General features: G+C 33.1%; 1 protein-coding gene across 3 annotated transcripts in view; it reads left to right on the top strand.

Moving 5' to 3' along the window:
* LOC101895306 (serine-rich adhesin for platelets) overlaps nucleotides 1-24,798 on the top strand; it is a 224,638-nt gene extending 199,840 nt beyond the window's left edge. For 2 of the 3 annotated variants that reach the window (XM_059126733.1, XM_059126735.1), the window contains exons 2-8: nucleotides 10,329-11,267; nucleotides 11,344-11,879; nucleotides 11,941-12,322; nucleotides 12,391-12,489; nucleotides 12,547-13,177; nucleotides 13,562-14,466; nucleotides 21,379-24,798. In XM_059126733.1, coding sequence (XP_058982716.1) covers nucleotides 10,329-11,267; nucleotides 11,344-11,879; nucleotides 11,941-12,322; nucleotides 12,391-12,489; nucleotides 12,547-13,177; nucleotides 13,562-14,466; nucleotides 21,379-22,038 — 4,152 coding nt within the window. In that variant the 3' untranslated portion in view covers nucleotides 22,039-24,798. Of the gene's footprint in view, nucleotides 1-10,328; nucleotides 11,268-11,343; nucleotides 11,880-11,940; nucleotides 12,323-12,390; nucleotides 12,490-12,546; nucleotides 13,178-13,561; nucleotides 14,467-19,087; nucleotides 19,999-21,378 lie in introns of those variants that run through there. The other variant, XM_059126734.1, reaches the window with a different exon arrangement.
* The last annotated feature ends 847 nt before the right edge of the window (nucleotides 24,799-25,645 follow it).

Here is a 25,645-nt window from a genome sequence, read left to right as displayed (position 1 = left end):
TTTTATCTCACAGCAAGCGAAAATATAACCGATAGGGAAATCGGCGTAATATTTATATTCTTATCAATGCGAGACGATTCCCGGATTTTTTACAAACTTGGCATATTTCAATATTTTAAGATTAGATCTAACCCCTCCCCCTTCCCCATGAGAAACAAAGCGTGTATTTTAAAAGAAGCCTATGGAGTACCCTACTTTTCATATCGTGCAGGTGTTGAAATTGTCAATATCGACTCACTCATCTCACTACTCTCACCTCTTCCCCACCAAAAATATGAATAATAGGAACTCTTCTAAAAAAATGTCTAATTATCATATATGGTGAAGCGAGTACCGTGCTTATTCGATCTTCAGTTATCATGAAAAAATTGTGAAATTTAAATTAGGACTACAATGGCAAATATATGTCCATAGCCATGTGCAGATTTTAGCATTACTAGTAATGACAACTTCATACCTTCTGTATTACTAGTAGGCCAAAAAAATATAACTAATATATAACAACTGCATTACCAGTAAGATAAAAAATTAGGACTCATTCCTAAAAAAAATAGCAAGGAAAAGGAACATACTTTCCTCATTACCAAGTACGGTATAATTACGTCATAAACTGAGCACAACTGACTATAGACCTAAGATTGCTGGTTTGAATCTTCGTTTTCAGTTAAGCTCGGCCGGACCGAACTTTGATTTCCATCCTATATTTCTAAAAATATGTCTAAGTGACGACCAATTACGATCTTAAAATACTAAATTTCAAACAGTGCCTAAACTAATCAAAAAACCAAATATTTAGCGTTTCCGTTGTATGGGAGCTATACCAAAATGTGGATTTGATTGAAAATGTAGCTAAAATTATCAAAACACGGAATATCAGGTAGAGACTGTAGCAAAACATACACCTATGTAGAAACTTTTCCAGAATGTAGTGTACACATAGAATTTAAACTATCAAACTTTAAACAGTTTCGTTGGATAATGTCACTTAGATGAGGGCAACGAAGGAAACGTGGGTCATTAAAAAATTCCCAAGCTGTTTTGATGTGCTATTACAAACGACAAATGCAAAATTTAAAACAATTTTGTTAAAAAATGTAATAACGAATATCGGTGGGTACTGTTATATAGGGGTAATAGGAAAACACGGGGCTATACGGATCCGCGGCACTATATAGTCTACTTTCTGCCCGAGAAGCTGGCACCCACTATGAATTGTAATTTCAATCAATTCCGTCAGTAAATGTGGATTCAATAATCAAAATACAATTTATCGCAAGGTATCTTTTTATGGGACCACGACAATATGGACCTATATTCCCCATTTTCAGTCAGATAATTTCAGATATACCATTTTACCATGCAACCTTCGGTTTCGCAACCTTCGGTTTTGTAATGAGAATTTCACACTCTATACCGACCTTGCTCGTTACTTTTTAATGAGAAAAAATATGTTCTTCTAATTTGTAATTGTTTTAGGAATAACTCATTACTAATTACTTCTCTCATCCAATATAATGTCGTTCTAAATCGCTGGAACTCTTTATCCAACTAGTTCTTTGGCATTAAACATGCTGAAGTGAAATTGCTAATCTGGTTCCCATTAACTAACCCTTTCTCGCCAAGGGTATTTATTTTCAAGGAATTATGAAATTTTAAGCATTAGAGCTTTCCATTCTTACAATATATTAATGCATTATGGAGGCCTACTTGAATTTCATATTTTTCATATGTTAGAACATCACCTTTCTACGTCGGATGATCTCATTGCATCATCTTATCCTTAGTTCTGCTCGATTCCCCGTTCCAAAAGTCATTGAACCCTCGCCCATTCGAGATCATCTCAACAATATCTAGTTTATAGTCTTTTTTCATTTGCCTTTTTATAGATTTTGTTTATTTCAATGTTGTAATATAATCTAAAAACAGGCCATATGTAAAGATCTGTCGATATAAGACACCCAATAAATCATAGACCAATCAATGAACGGGTGGTCGGTGGTCGTATCTATTGTAGGAATCAATCGATAGAATGGGCAATTTAATGTAAACAATTTTTATATTAGCCAAAATAAATAAACAAATAGAAGCGCATACACACAAACTCACACTCAATGAAGTCAATGGAAAATTGCCTTAAAATGAAAATTAATGGAATGAGTCTAATGGAAGTTAAACTGACTTGGTTCGTTCGCATTTCGTTTGGGGTTAAGTAGGCGACAAGATTTTTTACTTGTCGTCTATGGCTAGACGCCGCCGGTGCTTGCTACATACTTGCCTTGCCACCGCACCACAGCTCCATATGTTCAATGGCCTAGCTGTCTCAGCCCCAGCAAGCACCTACCTATTTACCGAACTGAACAGCCTACTACTCAGCCATACAGCCAGCCAGTTAAATGCAATTGATGGGCTCCCATATCGATGAATTGGAATCTCTGTAAGTGGAAATTCGAAAAACACACTACTCTACTACTCAAAAATTATTGTTGTTGTTGTTGCTTTGAGGAAAATAAAATTGAACAACAAAATCAAATTGTCTGTCGATGTTTGTAGTTAAATTTTATTTTATTTTATTGCCACTGCCAAACTTTAAACGCTGTTTGTTTGTTTGTTTGTTGTGCTCACAAGGAGATGCCGAGTTGGCCGTTCGATCGACAAGGCGGTAATAATGAATTGAAGTTGGTGTTGCGTCTGTCATGTGATGTGATGTGGTGGAGACACCGACCGAGTCATATACAATTTGTCTCTGTTCTTTAACTTTTTCGTTTTTTTGTTTCTCTTTTCTTTCCTTACTTTTATTTGGTTGAGTGGAAATAACATCCAACAACAGCGAATGAACAACATCATCCATAACCATCATTGCGTTTAAATTCAATTTAAAACTTCCCACTTTAAAGTTTTCGAAAAACTGCTGCTGCTGCTACACATGAGGAAAACTAAAAACAAATAAACAAAAAGTGATAACTTGGATAAATTGAAAAATTTTTAAAACAAGTTGCACGAATTTAGAATGTCATTGAACCAAAATTGTTATGGTATTGTTTTAGGCAATTCAATTCAAAATGAGACCTAAGGCAGAATATTTGCTTTTTATACTCGGGACGTGAAGAAAATAAAGAGTATTTTTGATTAGGATCCCAACAAAAACTTGGGAGCAATATGAGCCGAATAAGTCACAAAAAGGTAATATAAACAAACTTCTTTCTGCATTACCAGTTGATTGAAAATAATGAGTTTTCCTTAAAAACGATGCAAAACAAAATAACTTATTTTACTCACTACAAGGTAGTGAGTAACGTCGTTGCGCGTCATTTGCGACTGAACGAATTGTAATTCTGTGAGAACGACTGTTGGAAACTAGAAAGAATTCTAAGGATAACAACTCTTGTACTTACTCCCACAAATCAGTGTCTCTTTTCCTAGACTGGAGAGCATCTCCTCTAAGAAATAATGCTGGACAGTTACATGATTTGAGTTTTACTTTCTAAGTAGAGCGCAATCTTAGAAATCGTCAGACCGGTTGCTGACCTGGAAATCACACTTAAACCATTAAAGGAAATAATAAGGAAAATATAACATTCAAAAGGAAATGAGACATACTTGTAGTTTGTTTCGGTAATCTGCGTAGAATCATATTTTGCGTCGATCTGTCTGTCCATGTAATCAAAGTACAGGTCGCCACTGATGAATGCTACACAAATTGGTGGTAATCAGATCTCATTAAGATATAATTCCCTTATTTATCTTCGTCCGATTGTACACCAAATGCGTAATATCTGACCATATACAACTTATTTAGCACATACTTCCAAATTTAGACTACAAGTAAATTTCTGAGATTTGCTGAAAATCAGTTCAGATTTAGCTATACTTCCCATATATATATTTTATCCAATTTTACATTGAAGCATCTCCTTAATATGCACTTTGTATCAATAATATTCGGTACTATATATCATTGCTATAGCCTAGAAATACCTTTGTAGTTTTGCTCGGAATCGATTCAGATATAGATGTATGTCCCATATATATTTCCCAACTTTGCTACGTTTCTATAATTAGGTTAAATTTTGGAACATACGATCAAGTTACGACACGAATAAAGTCTGCAAAGTTTAGACGAGATTTCTTTCATCCGATTTTATTTGTTACGAGAGACCAAAAAACAGACTAATTTTATTTCAGAATTTGTATACCCTTCTCCATCATATGGAGGGTATATTAACTTTGTCATTCCGTTTGTAACTGCTCGAAATATTCATAATAGACCCTGCAAAGTGTACATTTTCTGGATCAGCGTAAAATTCTAAAACGATCTAGCGATATCCGTCTGTCTGTCTGACCGTCCGTCTGTACGTCTGTCTACATGTCCGTCTATGTCTATCCACGTTTTCGTATAGTCCCCATATAACGGTACCTCCCGATATTCGGTATTTTCATGATTTTAGCGACATTTTTAACGGAATTATTTCAAATTCCCTATTACGGCCATCGGAATCGTTTCAAATTTCGTATTGGAAGATCTTAACGGTTAGTACAACCTTTGGAACACAATTTATATATGCATGTCTGTGTCTTCTTATAGCCCCCATATGACGGTACCAAACAAACAAATTTCGTATTTATAGGTCGTAATGGGTACTACAGCCTATGAAGAAAATGTAAATTTGTTTACATTACATTGTAATGTGGTTCCCAATTGTTTTCCCGTCAGTAATTTAAAGCTTACGTCAACAGCTCTTCGCTTTTGTCGGCACTTTGGACTGGCAGATTTTATTCTTCGAACCCTATCATTGTTTTTAAAGCTATTGATAGTGCAAAAGGTAGCAAGTTTATATAATTTCTGTGATGAGTTATTCGGTTTATCTGCTTTCCATTTTTTCCTGGGTATTTACTACTCAGCATTATTATTTCTTTTGTTTACACATTAATGATTTAGTTTAATTTCAAAAAAATGTTTATTATAATCTGAGTTTAATTTGATTTATCAAATTTCCTACGGATTGTAATGCACAATGTAGAGCAATTACCGTTAAAAAGCAACTACAATTCAAAATCATGTATCGTTAAAACTTGGCAGCTCATGGTTACAAAAATAAGTCAAGAGACAAACAAATTTGGCAAAAAAATAAACAAATAAAATATAACGGCCAGAAAATTTAATTCAATTCTCCACATTCATCTAAATGACACTTTTAATTTGAACACTCCAAATTTAGAAATTAAGTTTTACAATAATCATTTGTGTTGTTGTTGTTGTCGTTTGTTCGTCTACGGTTGCCATATAAGGACAATTGTACATATTCATGATGACAATATATCTGAAAATGCTCTTAACGCGAATAGAAAATTGATACACGATGCTAAATGTGAATGTAAAATAAACGATTGGTTGAATAATATAATTAATTATCGGGGCATAATTTTCTTAAGGTACACATTTTTTACTTTATTTCTAGTCTTTATCGCTAGCAGGATACAGTCTCAATTTATTGACGCAAGAACCAATTTATTGTACCAACAATAATGGCTTATAAACAATATGGGCTATACTTATTCGTAAATAAAATAATATTTTATTATTGTTTAGTTTTGCCAATATAAATGTTTGATCGATATTATTTCTTTTGCATTGAAAGAATATTCTTAGTTTGGTATTTGCATACATACAGTTAGCGCCATATGTGGGTTTTCACGTGAAGTCATCAAATGGTTTTACACCAGCAGTTATGCTAATAATATTTCTTTGCAAAAGCTTTTATTTACAATCGTTTCTGTTTTATGGAGTTTTCTATTATTTTTAATATCGCCACTTTACACCCTTTTATTGGCACCCACTGTATAAGAACTATCAATTGAATAGAGTGCATTCGACAAATGCGTGTCTGTTACACATTAAAACAAGACACCAAAGAAGAAGAACGAACGCATTTTTTCCATATTTAAGATAAGTAAATGAAAATTCTCTTAACTTTCCATTGATTGTTGGAACTTCTGCTATTAAATTTCTTTTTTACACGCTTACTGACGAAATGTCATTACAAAATGGAACAATATGTTCTTGTCTGCTATAGTATAATGTTTAGAAGTACATTTGTCATTAATTTATGTTGTTTTTTGTTGTTGTTCTACTTTTCTCATACAATGCAAGAACATTGTTTGGAGTAGCACAACTCTTGCCCCCTTTCTAATTCGTCTTTTTATCATCTATGAATGGTTGTCTCGTTTTCTTTTTGTTCGTCCATTGTTAATTGAACTTCATTGAACTTCATTCCATTGAAATGTATGAAGATATAAAAAATTAGAAATTTGTTGTGGAACATTGTTTTTGTTATTTTAGAGCATGTCTTTTGTTTGCCCTTTGACATGAGTCTGCATTTTCTAGATTATTAAGGGGTTTTGGATGGGGGAAAAACATAGGCACATATTCAAACTTCAAATTATTAAAATAAAGTAAAATTTAATATATTCTTTTCATAAAATTGAATTATATTTTAAAATATATATTTATTGAATGAAATTAAATTTGTTCGAATAACTGTTTAAATATCTCAACTTTTGAAAGCAAATTTTAAAAATTCAATTGACTGTATGACTGTCAATTTGCTAGGCACCTGGACAAACCAGTCTTCCGGAATAGGTATCGAAAGAGCAAAGAAAGCTCACAAATACAGCTTAATCTGTAGAAGGACAATGGGTTCAAAATGGGGACTTAATTCAAAAATGGCTCACTGGCGGTACAGAAGCGTGATAAGACCTTTTCTAACATACCCGACAGTAATCGAGTGGACAACGATTAAAGAGCACAATATCAAAATGTTGCAAAAAATGCAAAGAATGTGGGCTTTCTTTTTATACACCCAGTGGAAATACATATTAAAAATAAGGTCTCACAACTCCCATCAAACAGTTATATAGGTCACTATGGGAGACTCAATTGAGGAAACCAAAACCAGAGAAGAAATTAGTTGCACTAATCCCGGACAGAGACCCTTTCAACAACGAATACTTAGCCAATATGCTAACCGGAAAGAACAGACTATGCCTGCTTATAGAAGACCCGGAGACCGAAACCTCTCTTCACCTACCAAACTACGGTTGTTCAGGCGGAAATCACAGCAATGACAGAGTCTCCGAATTGGTATAGTACTAACACGGGACCAACGGACAGTAAATACGCCATCAGGCCAACAAGTGTCAAATACAGTCAAGTCAAGAACGGTATTGAACTGCAACAAGAATCAGTATACCTCAAATCGCAAAGAGATTAGTGGTTACGAAGAGGTAAACTCAGTGGCGAATCTTTAGAACATTTTCTTTGCCACTGGCCAAAATCAAACATAGGGGAACAGTTTTTAGGGGGATATACGCTTTCAGATCTGAGACCCATTAGGGAAACATACCTTAACAAAATTAACCTATTTCGCCCCTCTGCTGGATTTTTCAAATAGTAAAAACGCCCCTTTTCAAAAAATATTGAGGATGTATTTTTAAACAAATTTTTGTGTAGGTGGTAAGTGTCATATATCAGTAATTAAAAAATCCGCATCTAAAAATAACCCTCCCCCCGATGGTAGGGGTACATTTCTGAAACTCATATTTTTAGATACTTTTTAAATTAATTAAGAAAAGTCGAAATGATGAGGAATTATTGCCAATAAAAACTAAATATAACAAGTAAAAAACCTGTAAGTTCGGCCGGGCCGATCTTTGAATACCCTCCACCATTTGGAACGATTTTGGCAATTTTCAAAAAAAAAAAAATAATAATAATAATAAAATCCGTTAAAAAGTCTGTTAAAACCTAAAAAATACCGAATGTAGCCGTTATATTAGGGCCTATACGACTACGTGGACCTGCATAGGCAACTTTTGTCATAAACCATTACAATTTTCAAATGCAAAACTTGAAAAACAACTTAAAAATAATTGCAAAGCTGTGACTTCGTGTGAGCAGTACATTAATTATTTTGTTTGTTTTCGTACGCTGGTAGAAAATCTCTTTTCATGTAAAGTATAGATCGAAGTTTGATATAGTCCACTTGTTTAGGCTTTTAGCCCAAATCAGTACTCGTATATCTGTCTTGAACGATTGTAGCTGTTTCAAATGTAGATAATGTCAATTTCAGAACATAAGCTCCCTAAAAATATGAATACTGGCAACCCACATTCGTTTGACCCTCATCTAACTCTGACCCCTTCTTTATGACATGTTTATTACGTTTAAAATGTTCTTGTCATTAATTTTCCTCATTTATTATGTTTCCATTCGAACCTTGAATGATTGAATCTAACCAAGTTCCAATTAGATTCCAATACCGCATTTGTAGTACTAGTAATATAAAAATGTTTTTTTTTTCGATTTCACTTAATAAAAACTCAAGAGAAGACCAACACGAAGAATTTGCATTTCAATGTCAAATTAAATAATGGGTCTGTGGGTCTTTACGGTTAAATGATGGTTGTTGGGGAGAGGGGGGGCTGTGTGACCCTACATTTTTCGCACACTTTGTTTATTATGATTTTGTGGTTGATTTTTTTCAATTTTTGGTACACTGTTATAATGTTTGAATTTAACATTTTTGATATGGCATTTGTCATTGTAAGTATTTAATTACATGTTTACACAAATACAAGTACACACAGCTTACATCCATCTAGGTAACGATCTACATTATTTTCTTATACTTAGATATCCATACATTGACATTTCCAACATGTCGTTTGTTAATGCGAAATTTTAATTAGCCACATAGCGTATGTACGTATGCATTTGTGTATGTATGTTTGTAGGTATCTATGATGAAACCTAATGATTTCTGTGGTAGTAGTAGTAGTAGTAGTTGTTGTTATTTTTTATTGTAATCTACGGTTGCCAAGCAGGTCACCCCCACCAACAATGCCACATTTTCATCATTGCTGGGCAACCATCAATGTTTTCCGAACAAACCTCCTCACCTGTGTACGTGTTTTCCAATCGTAATGACAATTCTGTTTTTGTTTAATTTTATTGTCATTATTTCCAGCAACAGCTGCACCAGCAGCAGCACCAGCAATTTGTTATTTTAAGGGTTACATACATACATTCATATCCAATGTCACATACAAACACACATTGGCGACCATTGTTCTGTGACAACTCGTTCATGGTAGATTATTTTGGTTTCACAAAACCAACACCAAATGATATAAACAACAATATTTTCCCTTAATAAAAATCACCGGGGCAACCCATTCGCATTTGTTTCGATACCACCGATGTCACTGGTTGCTGCTGTTTTTTTTTTATTTTGGTGCCACACCACATGCTATCACAGTGACGTTGAACTTATGTAGCATTTAAGAATTAGAGCACTTTCTAAGTGTATCTCAAAATAATGCGTTCTGCTAACATAGTACTCTCTTCCGCTCTCTAAAAACCCGTTCTCGCGCGGCAAAAAGGGTCATTTAAAATATTTATTTAAATTAATCTAATATTCTCTCCCAACTATACTATTTAAATTAGTTTTTAATTTCCCCAGAGACGCCTTTTAAAATTGTTAATTCTTTCAACCTTTTCTAAACATTTTCCCATGACCAATAGATCAAGTTTCGCCACCACAATGTCTGTGCCGCCGGCCACTGCTGGGCCTCACTTGTTCGCCGATCTCATTAACATCTCAAACTACTTCAAAAAATGAGACACAACGCCATAGGCGGCGCGCATACCGTCCACCCAACAGCAGCGTCTAAACGAGTGAGCTAACGAACAACTTAAGGTTATTCAGCAATTAAGATATTGCAATTTCAATGTGTAATTATGTCGGGATGGAGACACAGTCTCAATTACCGGTGTCCCCCATTCAATGTGACTAACAGTCAGTCAGACAGAGTTGACTTTTTTCGCATCTAGCGTAGCTACTTGGAGGGCAAAGTGTGGCAGAATAAATATAAGTCTTTGTAGGCGTTCAATGCTAATAAAGTTTCCTCCATAGTCATGTCTTTGGTTTGGGAGACAAGTGAACTTATAACCATTTGCTGTTGTTGTTGTTGCCTCTCTTGTGTTGTATGATATCATTACTATAATAGTTTTAAATGAACAATTAACGTTTCATACCTTATTGGAAACTTTGGTATTGTAGGTTGACATAGACTGATTAACAAGCCATTTTGAGAAAAATGAACCCTAATATGAACTATGGGGTCAAGTAATAGAAAAACCTATCCCCTTTTTAAGCTTGATAAGCCAGATTTAAATTATTGGTAATCATTTATATTTCTATCCGACTATCTATCAATTTGCTGCAATATCAAATAACTAATTCTCTTCTTTCTATTTCGATTACTTTCAGAATGAATCCCATAACTTGGGCCAGCGTGGTAAAAACAACAACAACATTAACTACAATAACAATTCTACGCACAATACCATCCCTAAAGGCGGTGTAACATCAGCAGGTGGCACTGTACAAGGTGTCATGGACTGTATGCCTTTAAGTGTGGGCGTGGGTACACACCATCCACACTTGATGGCCTCCAGCAATACAGTGAATGTAACTGTAGCATCACCCACCGCCATTGTTGCGGCTGCCTATCCACATCATCATCACATGAACCTCAATCATCATCATTTACTGGGTAATCACCCGTTGCCCTACTCCAGTGGCTATGGCGGCCTTACCAATCACCACCACCACTCAAGTTCAGGTCCAGCAGTGGCAACAAACAGTCATCACCATCACCACCAGCATCATATCCACAGTGAACAGACAAAATCGTTGCAGGAATTGCAACATGAAGTTGGAGCACTATTGGAATTCCGTGATCTAGTTATAGAAACCTTTCCCGATCTCAAACATAAAATGGCCTCAATATCATCGGCAGCGTCGAATGTCTCCTCGACGGCATGCGGCGGTGGCGGGGGTAGTGGTGGCAACCAATCGGGTAGCGTAAGTGGTTCAGCATCGACGACCACGCTTACAAGTGGCTGTACATTAGTCTCGCGCCGAGAATGGGAACCCGGCATTCGGGTGAAGAGAAAAGTCTCTCAAAAGGAAACAAACCATCCCTCCGCAACAGACTTGACTTCATCTTCACTGACCAGGAGTCGCAGTAATTCGCATAGCGGGAAAAAAGAGCCAAAGAATAGTTCAGGTGGCGTTGTGGGTAGCAGCAGTGCTGCCAGTGGGGAAAACAATAATGGCAGTGTAGTCCAAGATTCAGGATTCTCAACAGAGACTAGTTCTTCAAAAGAGGGCCACAGTGCTTCCTCAACAAATGGTGCTTTGACGGTACGTACTCATCTCCCACCACCATGGTGTTATTGTTTTTCAATATTTTAATTATTTTTCCACCTTCTCTATTCAGGGCACCATTGCTTCAAATCGTTTGTCTTGTCCCGAATCAGATGATGAACTTTTAAATTTACTAGATGTCATACATCGCAAATCAACGCGCTTACGCGAAGAAGTTGAACATTTGCAAAACTATGAACGCCAACATCTGAGATCGAATGCCAGATCAGAAGATCATACGGATGACACAGCAGCTGGCCCAACAGAAGGTGCCACCGGCGGCGTATCCAAGTCCAGCAGCAGTAGTGCCAATACAGCTTTAACACCAAAAACCTTCCGCGAACATGTAGAACGCCTAAATAGGGAGGACATACTGCAGTTGCGCAGGGAACGTGATCGTCTGCTGGATAAATTGGCCGAAATGGAGGCCGAGACCTTGACGGGCCGCATCAAGGCAACCAAAATGAGTGAGCAAGTAGAGGAACTAATTAAAGTGAAGAAGGATTTGGAGGAGCAGTTAAAGCTGGCCATGGCACAAAGGTTAGAGTTAAACTCTAGGGTGCAACAGCTACAGCAACAACAGCAGCAACAAAGTAAAAGTTCCAACAGGTTGGTTCTACATTAAATATCTAAACCAAACTCCTTCACTAATTCTTTTTTTGTTTCACAGTCAATCGGACTATTCCAGCCCAAGAACTTTCCTCTCCTCTTCGGCTACGACGGTCTTGTCAACCGTCAGTGCAACATCGTCCAGACAAAATACATTCCAACCCGTGGTCGTGGAGCAACAGCATACAAATTCTTCGTCTAACGAACCGATTGCATTCCATCAAAGCCCTGGCAGTGATAATAACAAACACAACAACCAACAGTCGACATCGTCACAGCAAACATTTGCTGTGGACCAGTTGGGACGCCTAGATGGCATTGTTAGTTCACCGGGAGAAATAAAGTGTCGTTCAACCGATTCGAAGCGATTTGCTGCTATACTCCTGGAGACAAGTGTTATAGAATTACAAAGACATTTATTAACATTGACTGTTAAAAATCAGGTAGGTTTTCCAAGTATTTATCAAAATAATGGACATGTTTCATTGTGTTTCTCTTTCATTTTCATCAGATATTAATGCAAAAACTGGAGGCTGCCTCAAAAGCAAAATGTCATTTAGTCAAACGTTTAGACAAATCCAAAGATGATGTAGAGGATTTAAGGTTTCAGGTATGCCGAGTGATAACAATATCTTGAACAATATTGAATTCCAATTTTCTATTTCAGCTCGAAGAGAAGAGCATAGAACTGGAAGGAACTAAGGCGCAATTACGTGTCTTAGAGTCTAGACTGCATTCGATTACACCCAGCAGCGGTGCTGCCACCAATTCCTATTTACACTCGCAAAACGATTATGAAACAAATCGTTCATCGGCCTCCACTACCCTAATGCTGAGTAGGCGTGGTGGCAGTGGTCTCGCCATGGAGTCTCCAAGTGATATTCGCTCGTCAACACCAACACAACAGCATAATGGACAAATGCCGCAGCCTATTACAACGCAAATATCTACACCCAGCATGAAGGCAATGACACATTTGCCCATGGACGATATGCAGCATCACAGTAGTAGCACAGAGTCAGCTCATGAACATGATTCGCAACATCCACAGAAACAAAATGATGTGATGAGCAGCAGCAAAATGGCGGCAAGTAAAATAGACAACGGTCGTGAAATGCGTCAAATCTTAATGAGTACCAGTGTGGGTGGGGTCAGTCCATTCGAACAACAGCTACAACAGCAACATGTGACGGCCATAAGGAATCAAGTACAAGCTCTAAAGAAGTTCAGTGGGGTTACCGCTACAAAACCAAGTAAAATACCATTGCCTGGTAGTAAGGCGGCAGCCTATTTTGCGGGTAAGTTTTAACCGGATGTTGTGAGTGTTCTGCAATTCAGGCATGGGTTTGTTGTTAATATTAGAGAGAATACCTTACATTTTCTAAATCAGTAAAGTTATTCTTACTGGAAAATTAGCGGTGCTATTGGAAAAAGAACTTGGAATAGCTAAGAAATTTTAATATCAATCACTGAGAATATCAGAACTTGTTGAACACACAGAACACAGGGCGGAAACAAAATTGCGTTTTGAAACCATTCAAGGAGTTAGCCCATATAGCAAAAATTACTACTAACATCCCAATGTTTTCAACACTATGTGTATAGGATGTTCTTTTTCATATCAAACTTCTTAAAAACATTCCGATATTAATTTTGTCTTTTATAATATTTTTTCTTAACAGGGAAACCTCCATCTGGTAGACCTTCAACCGCTGGTCGTTCACCGCCATCTGCCAATTCATCAGGTTCATCGCAAAGTCGTTCGCCTTTAAGCCGTAGCACTGGAAATCTCTTGTATTCCAAATCGCCCAATAGCTTAAAGCGAGCAGATTCAGCACAAAGTATACGTAAGGATGTGTCGTCATCTTTTAGCACGAACACAAGTCGCTCGTCCACCTCGTCTTCTATACCATTGGCTACGACACCATATGGTTCAGCTTCCAAATCATATGGAGGTGGTTCAACGGCGACAACAACAGGAAATAATAATACAACTACTTTAAATAGTCCGTCCTCAAGAATTTTACAAAATTCACCACTACCCAAACCAAAAAGAGAATCACTATCAACAAAAGTCAGACATATGGATTCTCTGTCGCGTGCTCATAACCACAGCCATCAGCATCAACAACATCAGTCTCACAATTATTCCAACGGTAGTAATACTAGTGATAATACTCCCACAACAACGGTGGCCACATCACCAGCACCAACGGGTAGCTATTTAGTTAGCAGTACGCCCAAACCCTCATCGATAGCAGCTCAGTTAACCACCTCGTTACGCAAAGACTTGCAATTGAGTACGAGTAATTTTTCTGCTAATCAAGCCCCTCCACCCTTCCAGAGGAGAGCTACAGGCGGAGGACTTAGCAGCAGCAACAACAGCAATCCTGTGGCCACACGACGTTTTAGCAGCGCCTCTGTAATGGGAGCCCGTGCCGCTCGTCAAGCCGAAAATGATTTACACCATAGCAATATAAGTGGAAACAGTGTTGCTGGCGTAACATCAAATTCTTCGTCCTCCCATGGCAGCGGCGGCATTGGTGGTGGTAATGGCGGCACTGCCAGTGATAGCGATAGTGGCAAGGTACGCACTTTAAAATCAACATTTTTGGGTTGGCTTAATAAAAATCTAACATAAACATACATTAAACTATACATATAAATAATATAAACATAACATACTATCTATTTATGTAACTTTCTTTCTCTATGTCTCTCTCTATATATACATATTTACAAAAACACATACTTATACATGGAGAACTAAAAGAAAAACAATGAAAATCAAAAGAAAAAAGCGGCTATAAAATGTTTGTTTTCCCCTCACATTTATCCTTTGCGTCAGGGTCGTTTGATCATGCATATATTTTTACATAAGCTTCATATATAACATATATTAGTACATAATCAATACTATAAAATTATACACACTTGGGAAAAAACAAAACAACTATGGGTTCATACTGTTAACTAACATGCCCATCCGAATCACACTTTCCACATAACCAAGTGTTGTTGTGTCCTGTTTTGTTGTGTAAATCATATCATGTCATTATTGCATCCATTTACAGATCACTCGCATTTATTAATTTTTTCCCTAAAATTTCTTTTCAAGTGTTTGCCATTGTTTGTTTTTCTAATATTTAAAGTACGTTTCTTAATTTGGTATTAATAATTTTTTTAAAGTATTTGAAAAGAACTCTTTCAAAGTCTTAAAAACTGTGTGTGTAATCATTGCATAGTCATCTGCTCCACATACAATTGTTGTTATTTGTTAGATAAGAAATAGAGAGGATAATCTTTAGCATTTGTTTCAAATAAGCTTCAATCCATGTAATAACTGTAAGAACCAAATAACACTATCGTCTTCAAAAAAATAATTTTTTTCTTTTGTTTGAACAAAGATTTTATCTATGTACAACTTTGGTAATCAAACTGCTATTAATTTTCTTAAAATATCTTAAAAATAAAATTCTAATGCTTTTCTGGCGGAGATGACATTCATAGGTTCTATATGCTTGTATCTTTATTATCCTAATGATGAAAACAAATACTTTAAAACTTTAATACCAAAAAGAGTAAAAAAGGCTAAATTTCCCTTAGATCCCCTTTAATTTATTTCAATAATATTTTGTTATTGGAAACAAAATCATTTTGAAAATATTTTTTTCTTTGTTTTCATTGGCCATAGTTTATTTCTCTGTGTCTTTTTTCTTTCGCTCCTTTTCTTCTCATTTCCTTTATTTTCCATTAATTAACATGTAACCAACCCAAAATCACATAATCATGCAAAGTCATTTACAATACTTCACACATAAATTATTAATTCGTTTTATTATTAATTTAATTGTAATTGTTAATATAAGTATCGTAGACATAAAATACATAATGTTATATTATTATTATTGTAATTATAAAAGAAGAAATTATTTAACAAAAACATAAGTGAAAGAACAAAAACTCAACACAAAACAAAGTTTGCTAATTTTTTTTTTGTCAATCTTTTCTCTACAAAACTCAATTCAGTTCAGTATCTCCTTGTATTTTGGGTAACATCAATGTTCGCTTATATCATCATTTTGCAAAAATATTAATTTGGATTTTTAATAATACATCTGGTTGGTTGTTAAATTTGCTTAAAGTCGGTTTAAATTTTGCTTTTCAAACTGTATACATTGGCATTTTGTGGTTAAGGGAGTGTTATCTGTTAATAACCCGAAAATATATGAAATAAATATAACAGAAATCTTATTTTTCTTATGGTAATCGAGAATGTTATTGGCTAACAACTAAAGTTTGTGAATTGTTCAGTTTCCACTTTCCCAAATGTGTCTTACTTCGAAACTGAGACTGGAACGGCTCATGTCGAAAAAATCTATACATAAAAAATAAGAATTCGTCTTTAAAATCTGTCAAACAGTTTGTTAAAAAGTAAGAACTCTCTTTTTAAAGCATTTTTAACGAACGTCTTCCTTTTTTCTGTCACTTGTAATAAACAAATAAAATAGATATCTGGTTTCACTGTATCTACAAAGCTGTAGGGGGTCTTCAATTTAGTTTCATACATGGACTTTTCAAAATCTGGTTTTCTAATGAGATCAAAATTGGTTTCTGTCGCCTAGCTAGTTACTTCCGTTTTACAATCGATTATGTATGTGATATCCTTCCCATTTGATGTGTAAATATCTAAGAAGTTACTTCACCAAAAAAAAAAAAAATAAATAAATAAAAATAAAAAAATAAATAAAAAAAATAATAAATAAATGCTCTAAAATAATGGAATTATCAAGAATTATCACAATTTAACAAAAATATTTGTTTTGATCGGAAACATTGATTTCTTGAAAATATGTATAGTTACCCAGTTTACATTATGAGAAAAGATTCTGCAATTTTCAAGATTGTCTAACAAATAATCAGATGTGATTAATTTTCAATGTCGTGATCTACATTTGTTAAAAATTTCTCATTGATCGCGTCATTGTAAAGGTCATGCGTGCTGCAATAAACAGTGTTTGTGTTTTCATTTCATTGTGTATTATATATTTTGTTAAAAATAAACCTTAAAATAAAACAACAATAAAAACAAATACACCATTGAATTGTATACTGCAATTATGTGATAACAAACAATTATAGTTGTTTGTTATAAGTTTCGTTTTGTTTTTTTTTTTAATAATTTAACCTTAATTAAATATAGTTATTTATCTTTAGGTTACGTTAGCATTTTAATTTATAAAATACATTTTTGTTTGTTTCTTTTTTTTTTTTTTTGTTCGTTTCATTCATTTGCTAATCATTGGAATGTCTTATCCATAGTATTGTGTGAAATAATAACTATAAATACCAATAACGAAATAATAAAAGACTTGCCTATCGAGTTAAGAAAACCTAATATGAACTGCACTGAAGTGTTTTGTAAAAATTTTGCTATCAACTAATGGATGTATTAATAGTTGATTCAGAAAACTTAAAACTCAAAATAAGTTGAAATATTTGCCCTTATTAATCACTTGTAAATCAGAGTCAGACAAATATAGTTTCTCTCCATAAGCAGCGTGTTTATGGTGAAATTAAAAAGTCCCATTTTCCTTGCCTATAAAATACATCCATTTGTTGATATTAACTTGTATATTTTGCAATTATTATTATTATTATTATTTAGAATGTTTTGTTTCAATTAACTTGAAACAAATAATGCGAAGACGGACCTAGGTTATACATTTTTTTGTAACTATGTTTATAGTTTAGGTATCATTTATTATTTTCTGTTTATTTAAGGAAATTAATGTTTACGTTTTTATATTTAAGTTAAATGTTTATTTTAATTTTTTCTTGAAGATCATTAAAAATAATGGCTAGACTTATGCAAATCATATAAAATTGACATTAAAAATCAGAAATACACTCAATTATATATAAATATTTTTCCATATTTTCATGGCGTTTTTAATTTGTTTAGGGTAATGTTTTTCCACTCTTGTGAATTGTAAACTTGGTTCTAACTAAGCACAATCATTCAGGCTTGTTGTTTTGTTTTATATAGATTCCTCTATTTTAAAAACGAAGCATTAAATATCATTTTCCTTTCCTTTTTTCTATATGAAACTCATATAAACTTGAGCGTGGAAATGAATTTATAACGTCAGGCTATTTGTAGAAAGACTCCTTCTTGATATATGTTTTTGACATACAAAAAACCTTCTCGTTTTCATTTCGCCATTTTCTATATGAAACCTATATAAAATTGAGCTTGCAAATGAATTTATAACTGCAAGCAATTTGTAGAAAGATTTCTTCTTGATATAAGTCCGAGACATACAAAAAAAAAACGTCTCTTCTTAAACTTTGTACACGGGATTTTTAAATTCTTTAACTCTGACCCCACATGCTTTCTATTTCTTTAAAAGACATCAGTCGGTTATCAATAGCATATCCTCCATTTTATTTTGATTGTATTTCTTTGGAATTTTTTTTTATTTTCACAATTGTTAATACTAAAAATCTTTAATTTCGTTGATATTATTTTTAATATCTTTTTAAATTAATTTTTATGAAAATTTTTGTTTGTAAGATGTTTCTATTAAATAATAAAACTAAAACATTGATATAATTAAATATAAAATACAGACTGTAGATAGTTGAAATATCACAAAATTCTCTCATGTTATTAAACTCATTTGTAAAATTTGGTAATTCATCGGTCTCATGAAACATTGGTAATCAGTGGAAAATACTAACAACCAAATACTTGAAAACCCCACCCCATTACTCATAATCAATCATTCATTGTCATAATTATCTTGCTACAACAAATATTATATTAATCATAAAATCCCCTTCATTTCCTTTGATTTTGTTAAAATACCTAATCCATTTATGCAAATAACAGCTTATAATGTGTTAACCAACCAAAAATTTAACAACAAAACACTACTACAACGAAATGTATCTAATTTCTCTGTATTTGTTCTTTTTTAACTTTTTTATATATTTTATATATACACTGTCTGTACCTCAAATCAAAATATCCTGTCTACCACCACCACCATCTGTCTACTTCAACACCAAATATCCTTCACACAACCAATTGTATCCCCAAATGCAATACAAAAAAATAATAATAATTCAACAAAACGACAAAACACAACAAATGTGTTCCCTACTTTTTTCCCTCTTCAAAATATTTATCAAAAAAATAATAGAAACGTATTTCGAAAATCTTAGCATCCAAATGAATATAATTAATGAAATAATAATTGCATGTGAAAAGAAAAATCAAAAATAAAACACATAACTAAAAACATACACATAGACATACTCAGCATACAATCAATGAATGATTCGCTAAATATGTACTTCTTGGACCTAGCATACGATAAATTTGTCGTACTCTGCTCACTGGATAAAGTATTTGTGCATTAATCAATATTAAAACTAATGTCCCCTTAAAACCGAACCATCATCACATCATGCATTGGCTAACAGATAAGACAAAATCACAAAAGTTACAGACAAAGATACAAATACAAATGTAAACCGTTGAAAAGCGTTTGAAGATATATTGCAACGTATGTACGTACCAGTTGAAAACACAATGCAAAATTATAAAGGCTTGGGGTTACAGCTACTACCACTACTACTCTGTAAGATATAAATGTCTACTACCACCATCTTTACCCAATTGCATATAAAAAAATAAATCACCAAGGATATGGAATCATGCTAATCAAACAAAAAATGCGCAATAAGCCTTATATGTGGTTTTGGATCTCAAAGTATTAACTAAATATCTGGAAAGTATATGAAGGAAGAAGGATGTTGGCTGCCTGGCTACCTGCCTGCCTGCTCGAGTATATTTGTGTGTGTGTGTGTTTATATAAGGATATAAAGATTTCTGTGTATGGAGCTGAGCTAACCAAATTCATCATGGCAAAATAAAAACGGTCAAATTGAAATACTCTTCATAAAGCATTAATCTCACCCTCATCAATATCATCATCGTCGTTGGTGCGTCATTGCCGTCGTTGCCCAAGAATTGTTGTCTAAATAATTTCTTTCAATAAATTTTGCCACGTAAAATGAAAAACTATCTTAAGCCTCTTCCCAACGAGGTAGAGTGTGAATGAAATGAAAGTCGTACGATTGATTTGGCAGTTTCTATCCGTAAGTTTTGTTTGTTTTCTTTCCCCTTTTATTAGTTTAATTTAGTTTTAGTCAGTAGATTTAGAGTTTAGTTAGAGCACCCAATAAGTTAAGACACTCATTGACACGTGTTGACAACAGCTGAACAATAGCTTACCCTTCTTTTTGTAATATTCAAAAATTTCCCCTCACTAAACAAACCTAAATTATGGGTAAGTGAAATAGTAATTATACATTTAAGGCGCCGTTTAATCCACAAAAATTATTTAATAACTTTAACCAAATTATATAAATACTTTTTACATTTGACATGCCCGCCCTACAAATAATTGATTTAAGAATTAGTAATGCGTTGTTCTATTCTGTATACATAGACATCCCTTTAAACCGATGGTACTATCTTCGTAGCTATTATTTGAAATATGAACTAAACAGATTTTTGTCGAAAGCCCCGAGTTATTATAATAGGCCAATATTAATCATTTAAGTTTCGGGCAGTCAGTATAAATAATTTAAGTTCTGGCATTAATCAGGCCTATTACAAATAGTTTCATTGGAAGGCAAAGATCAGGGAAATAAATGCTGTATGACAGTTTTTATAAAACAGTTATCAGATATTCTCGTCTCCAGTGAGCATTTTAAACATATCAACTTTAATTTTTTATACATATATTCTCATTAACGCAAAATGCAATTCTCAGACAAGGCATCATCAGGTCAATGTGAACTCATATTTAGTTATACCAGAATTAAAAGGCCAGTTTTAGTTTAGTTCGAGTAAAAGTTATGTCTTTCACTTAATAGATGAGGGAATATTTTTTGAGCAAGGGTTAAATATGTAGATCGACCAAAATTGTTTTATAATTTCAATGTCAACGGATTCTTACTTTATATCTTAAATCCTTTAAGTTTTCAAAATTAAGTATCAATTATATCCATTTTAGTCGCAATAAAAAACATTTTTATTGGTGGACTGTGATAAGTTCAATCGGTTTGAGTTATTTTTTTATTGAATCTTTAAATTCATTTCATTTTTTATTGCGTTTTATTGGTAAACTAATCCCTATTATCCCTGTTGCCTAACACAATCAGATTGTAGCTAAACCTATAAAAATAAAACATTGTAAATATATTTTTAGTAACATAACTTTTAAGTGTAAAAAATAAGTTTTGTTTAATTTCCAATTAATTTAAGTTTAAAATACTTCCTTTACCAAATTCTAATAATTTTTTTCTTTTATGTACTTTTTTTATTTTGCTTTGAATGATGCTGATGCTTATATATTGCCTCTTCTACTTCTTCTGCTCCCAAAATTGCGACTTTTCATTTGACTCGTTCCGGCAATGACAGAATTTTTCATTTGACAAAAATTATGGTTATATAAAGGAACTCAAATCGGCATTGAATCAATATTTTGAAGAGGATCTGGTAAATGACGCGACGACTATAGCTGTAACTGCTGCGACAGAACCTGTGACATCTGTACCAAAGAAAACGGTGCAACGTTCAATGTCTAATAAGGTTACATTGAGTCAATATTTTGAACGAGAACTATTAGAGGAAACATCGGCATCGGAAAGAAATCGCAATGACTCAATTTTAATGTACCAGGGTGATGATGATGATGTTCCAGTCTCATTGGAAAACGAAGAGGAAATTGACATTTACACATCATATGCCTCATACATGAGCTCTTCGGATCCAGGCAGTGATAATATTTTGGTGACCATTGATTATGGTTCCATGGATATGGAAGATGAGTTATCTATCGATAGCCTGGGCATTGTGGAAGAGGAGCCAGAGGAAAGTCTGAAGAAAATGGATTATTTACAAGTGCCAAGCCAGAATGTACATATGTCCAAAATCAAAAAAGAAAGAAGTAAAGAATCTCTACTAAAATCTTCGGAATCATTGCTGCGACGTGTCCTAAATCCTTTTCAAGTTCATCATGTCCAACACACGGACACCGCAACAAATAGTGCCATATCATCTATGAATTCACTGCCGTGAGTACAATGTCGATACATCCGGTGATTACGGATCGTGGCAACAACAACCAGAATCAGAATATAGCGGTACGGGTACACCACGTGAATACCGCTATGAAGATCTAATTAAAGATGAGCGCATTAATGATGGCAACAATTATTGTGATGATGACGATGGTGATAATGTTGGGGATATTGGAGGTGATATCATAATAAATCGTGTTGAGGAGGACGATGATGTTGATGATTTGGTGGATTTCAGCTATGATGTTGCCCTATCGGCTCGCTGGTCCAGCGACTCTGTTAATCGTTACTATAGAAGTGTTGATTATTTGAATTAATTTTTAGAAGTATATTTTATTTTCTATATAAGAATTTGTAACATAAACTCAAACATTGTAAACTATACATTTTTATTTTTCTTTTTTTGTAATTCTGTAATTATGTTTGTTAAGAAGTGTAAATCGTAATTTTTTGTATCCAATTGTCTTCTATGAATTTGTTTCAAGAACTAATTACAATTTCTTAATATATATTTTCCATTTCTATACATGTGTGTTTTGCTGTTAGATTTTATTGTGATCGCAATGTTGAATCTACCATGTTTACTAGAGAAATAATTTGTTTAAATGTATTTCCATATTTTGCTCAAATCTTCTTATAAACAATAACTTGATGATACATCTCAGATATTTCAGATATCTTATTGTTTATTGTTAAGAAAAAACGTATGTTCTCGGAAAAAATCTCCATTTAACAATACATGGTTACGTCTTATACATCTAAGTGTAGAAGATATATGCAAGTGATGTACCCGTTTTCTTGTAGAACCATTGTCAACATATAATTGGTCTTGATTATTCAGTAAAAAAATAAAACATTAACGGCTTAACCATGAATATTCGCGCGGAATTCTATGTGATTTTAATTTTTAATTTGCTCGAATTTTAATGAAAGTTTACATATGATAAATATCGTTCCGTGGTTTGAATGAGTTGCGTAAAGAGAGTTTTTTAAATACGTAACTTCGGGAATTTTCAACGCCTTTATGATAATATTGCATATGACAGGACATAATATACAAAAACATTTAAAAATTATTTCATGATTTCATTTCATGCAAAATAAAGGAACAGTTTTTCAAAAAATATACAAAACTCACAGGTCATTTTAAGTTCAACATATTTAAATATTTGTAAAAAAAAATGACAAATTTAAGAATTATTCAAACAATCGACCAAATAGAAGATACAACCATAAAATTTGAAAATCTTGTTATTGCATTTTTGGAAATTTTGCGTCTAATTCGTTTGCTGTTTGTTGTGAAAACCATAGACTTTGTCAAAAATGCTTTGTCAAAACTGCTGAATACTGTACAGCTAAATACTGTAAATAGCAAGTCCAAAATTGGGCTACTTTGTTCATTTGGTTAATGACATCAAATACCTTAAAATTGTTTATGATTCTACACAAAACTAGTACACCATTTGCATTTGTCCTCTAGTGGTACTCTCTTTTGTATAAATTATTTGTTGCTAACATCATTTTTATTTTTATATACTTTATTTATAAATTTACTAAATTTAAAAAAAATGATATATTAATTGAAAATAATTAACACTTCTTTGTATTTCTTTAGGCTCAGGATAATTAGAAAAACACATATAATTACACGTAAAATGTCCTTTTTGTAAAATAGTAATTAACAAAACTAGTCTTAATAGACCATTTAGATACTTCATACCCAAACTCAAACAAAACAGACACAAAATACACACTTAACCACAATTCATTTTGGCTTAAATTCAATGACACAAAAAATGCTTAGAAAAAAAAAAAACTATCAAAAGAATAGAAACTCAATGGATAAAAAATTGAGCTTACATTAAAATCAAATTGAAAAGACAAAAAATAACATGTATTTTTAGAACTTCTCAAATTGTTTTTTATTCAGTCTCTTTGTATGTTGAGTCCTTCTTGTCTTGTCCATAATGTATTTGAATCTAATACAAAAAGTTGTTATAGAACCTAAATTATATCCCATAATGACGATTTCTTAATTATATTGATCTATAATTTTAATGTTTTCTTTGTTCGTTCTATTGATAACAGTTTGTAATTTCATTTAGCATTTAATGCCATTCTCTGTAAGTAATGATAATTAATGAATTAACTAATAACCACATTATTATTATTATTGTTATTGTATAAATTCAATTATGTTTTTTTTTTCTATAATACATTATATCTTCATAATTTTGCTGTAATTTAAATTAGCTTTATAAAGAAAAACCATTATGACAACAACAATGAAACAACTACATCTACTCCACGATAATTATCTGATAATTAAATATATAAGTAGTTTATTATTCCTATTTAGAGTTTTTTATTAGAATTTTGTAATTTTTGGTAGAAAGTCTTTTTTTGTAAATCATTGAATAGTCCTATATAATATATAATTTTTTATTACTATTCCTTATGTCTGCTGTGTTTTTTTTTAACTTTGTCATCTACTTTATCTATTTCCCAATATACTGGTATTATATTTTTTATTAAATTTGTATATAAATATTTAATACACCTGTCTGTGTATTTATGTTAATTTTCGATAATTGGTTTACTATATTTAATAAAAAAAAAAAAACAAGAATACGAAGAAACTGAATTAATTATTATTACTATTATTAAAGATAGCAATAGAAATTATGTAATGGAACTCATTAATAAACATTAAAAAAAAAACAATGAAGAACTATTATTGAAAATTAAAAAAAAAATAAAATATCACGGCGACTTCTTATTTGGAGCAAATATGTCGTAAGTATATTATTTGAGGAACCAAATCTATGAAAATTGTTGGTATACATGTTTTGATCAATAAAATAACAGCTTTTCATAGAAACTTCTATTGTGATGAATTTTAAAATAGTTGAAATACAATAAAGAACCCCATAGTACGGCAATTATTTTACCTCAATACCTGTGGCATAGCCTTCAACTATGCCCATGAGCTAAAACTTAAACTTCAATGATACTGTTGCAAGATATTGAAGGAATATAAAAATTTTTTCCTAAAACAAAGTAATTGATTGATGACAGCCTAGGACAGAAAATTGTCTGTGCAGGTTCACGTCTTCGTACAGCCCCCATATAACGGTACCTAGCGACATAATTCACCGAAATTGTTTCAAATTTGGTATTTGAAGTTCGGAATGGATATTACAGCCTATTACAGAAGATTGTCTTTGCAGGTCCACGTTCGTACAGCCCCCATATAACGGTACCTCCAGATATTCGGTATTTTGATGATTTTAGCTACATTATTCACCGATTTTTTTTAGTTTCTCATTTAAATATAGTAATGCCTTTGACAAAATTTACCAATGCAGGTCCAAGTCTTCGTATAGACCCTTATAAAACAGCTACATTCGGTATTTTTCGGTCTGAAATTGTTGAATAATATCGTATAGAACTAAAATAGGCAATGTGCAATGTCCATCTATAAAAATTACAAATGTATAAACATGAGAAAATGAGAATAGGTGTGTCTGGTTACCCTAAAATTTGTAACAATTGTTACAAATTGTTACTGGAAGTCGTCTGTTAACCCGAAAGTTCTGCAAAAG

Source organism: Musca domestica, unplaced genomic scaffold (genome assembly GCF_030504385.1).
Source record: "Musca domestica strain aabys unplaced genomic scaffold, Musca_domestica.polishedcontigs.V.1.1 4, whole genome shotgun sequence".
NCBI lineage: Eukaryota > Metazoa > Arthropoda > Insecta > Diptera > Muscidae > Musca > Musca domestica.
The sequence above is the reverse complement of the archived record's forward strand: the minus strand, read 5'-3'. Positions and strand labels throughout refer to the sequence as shown.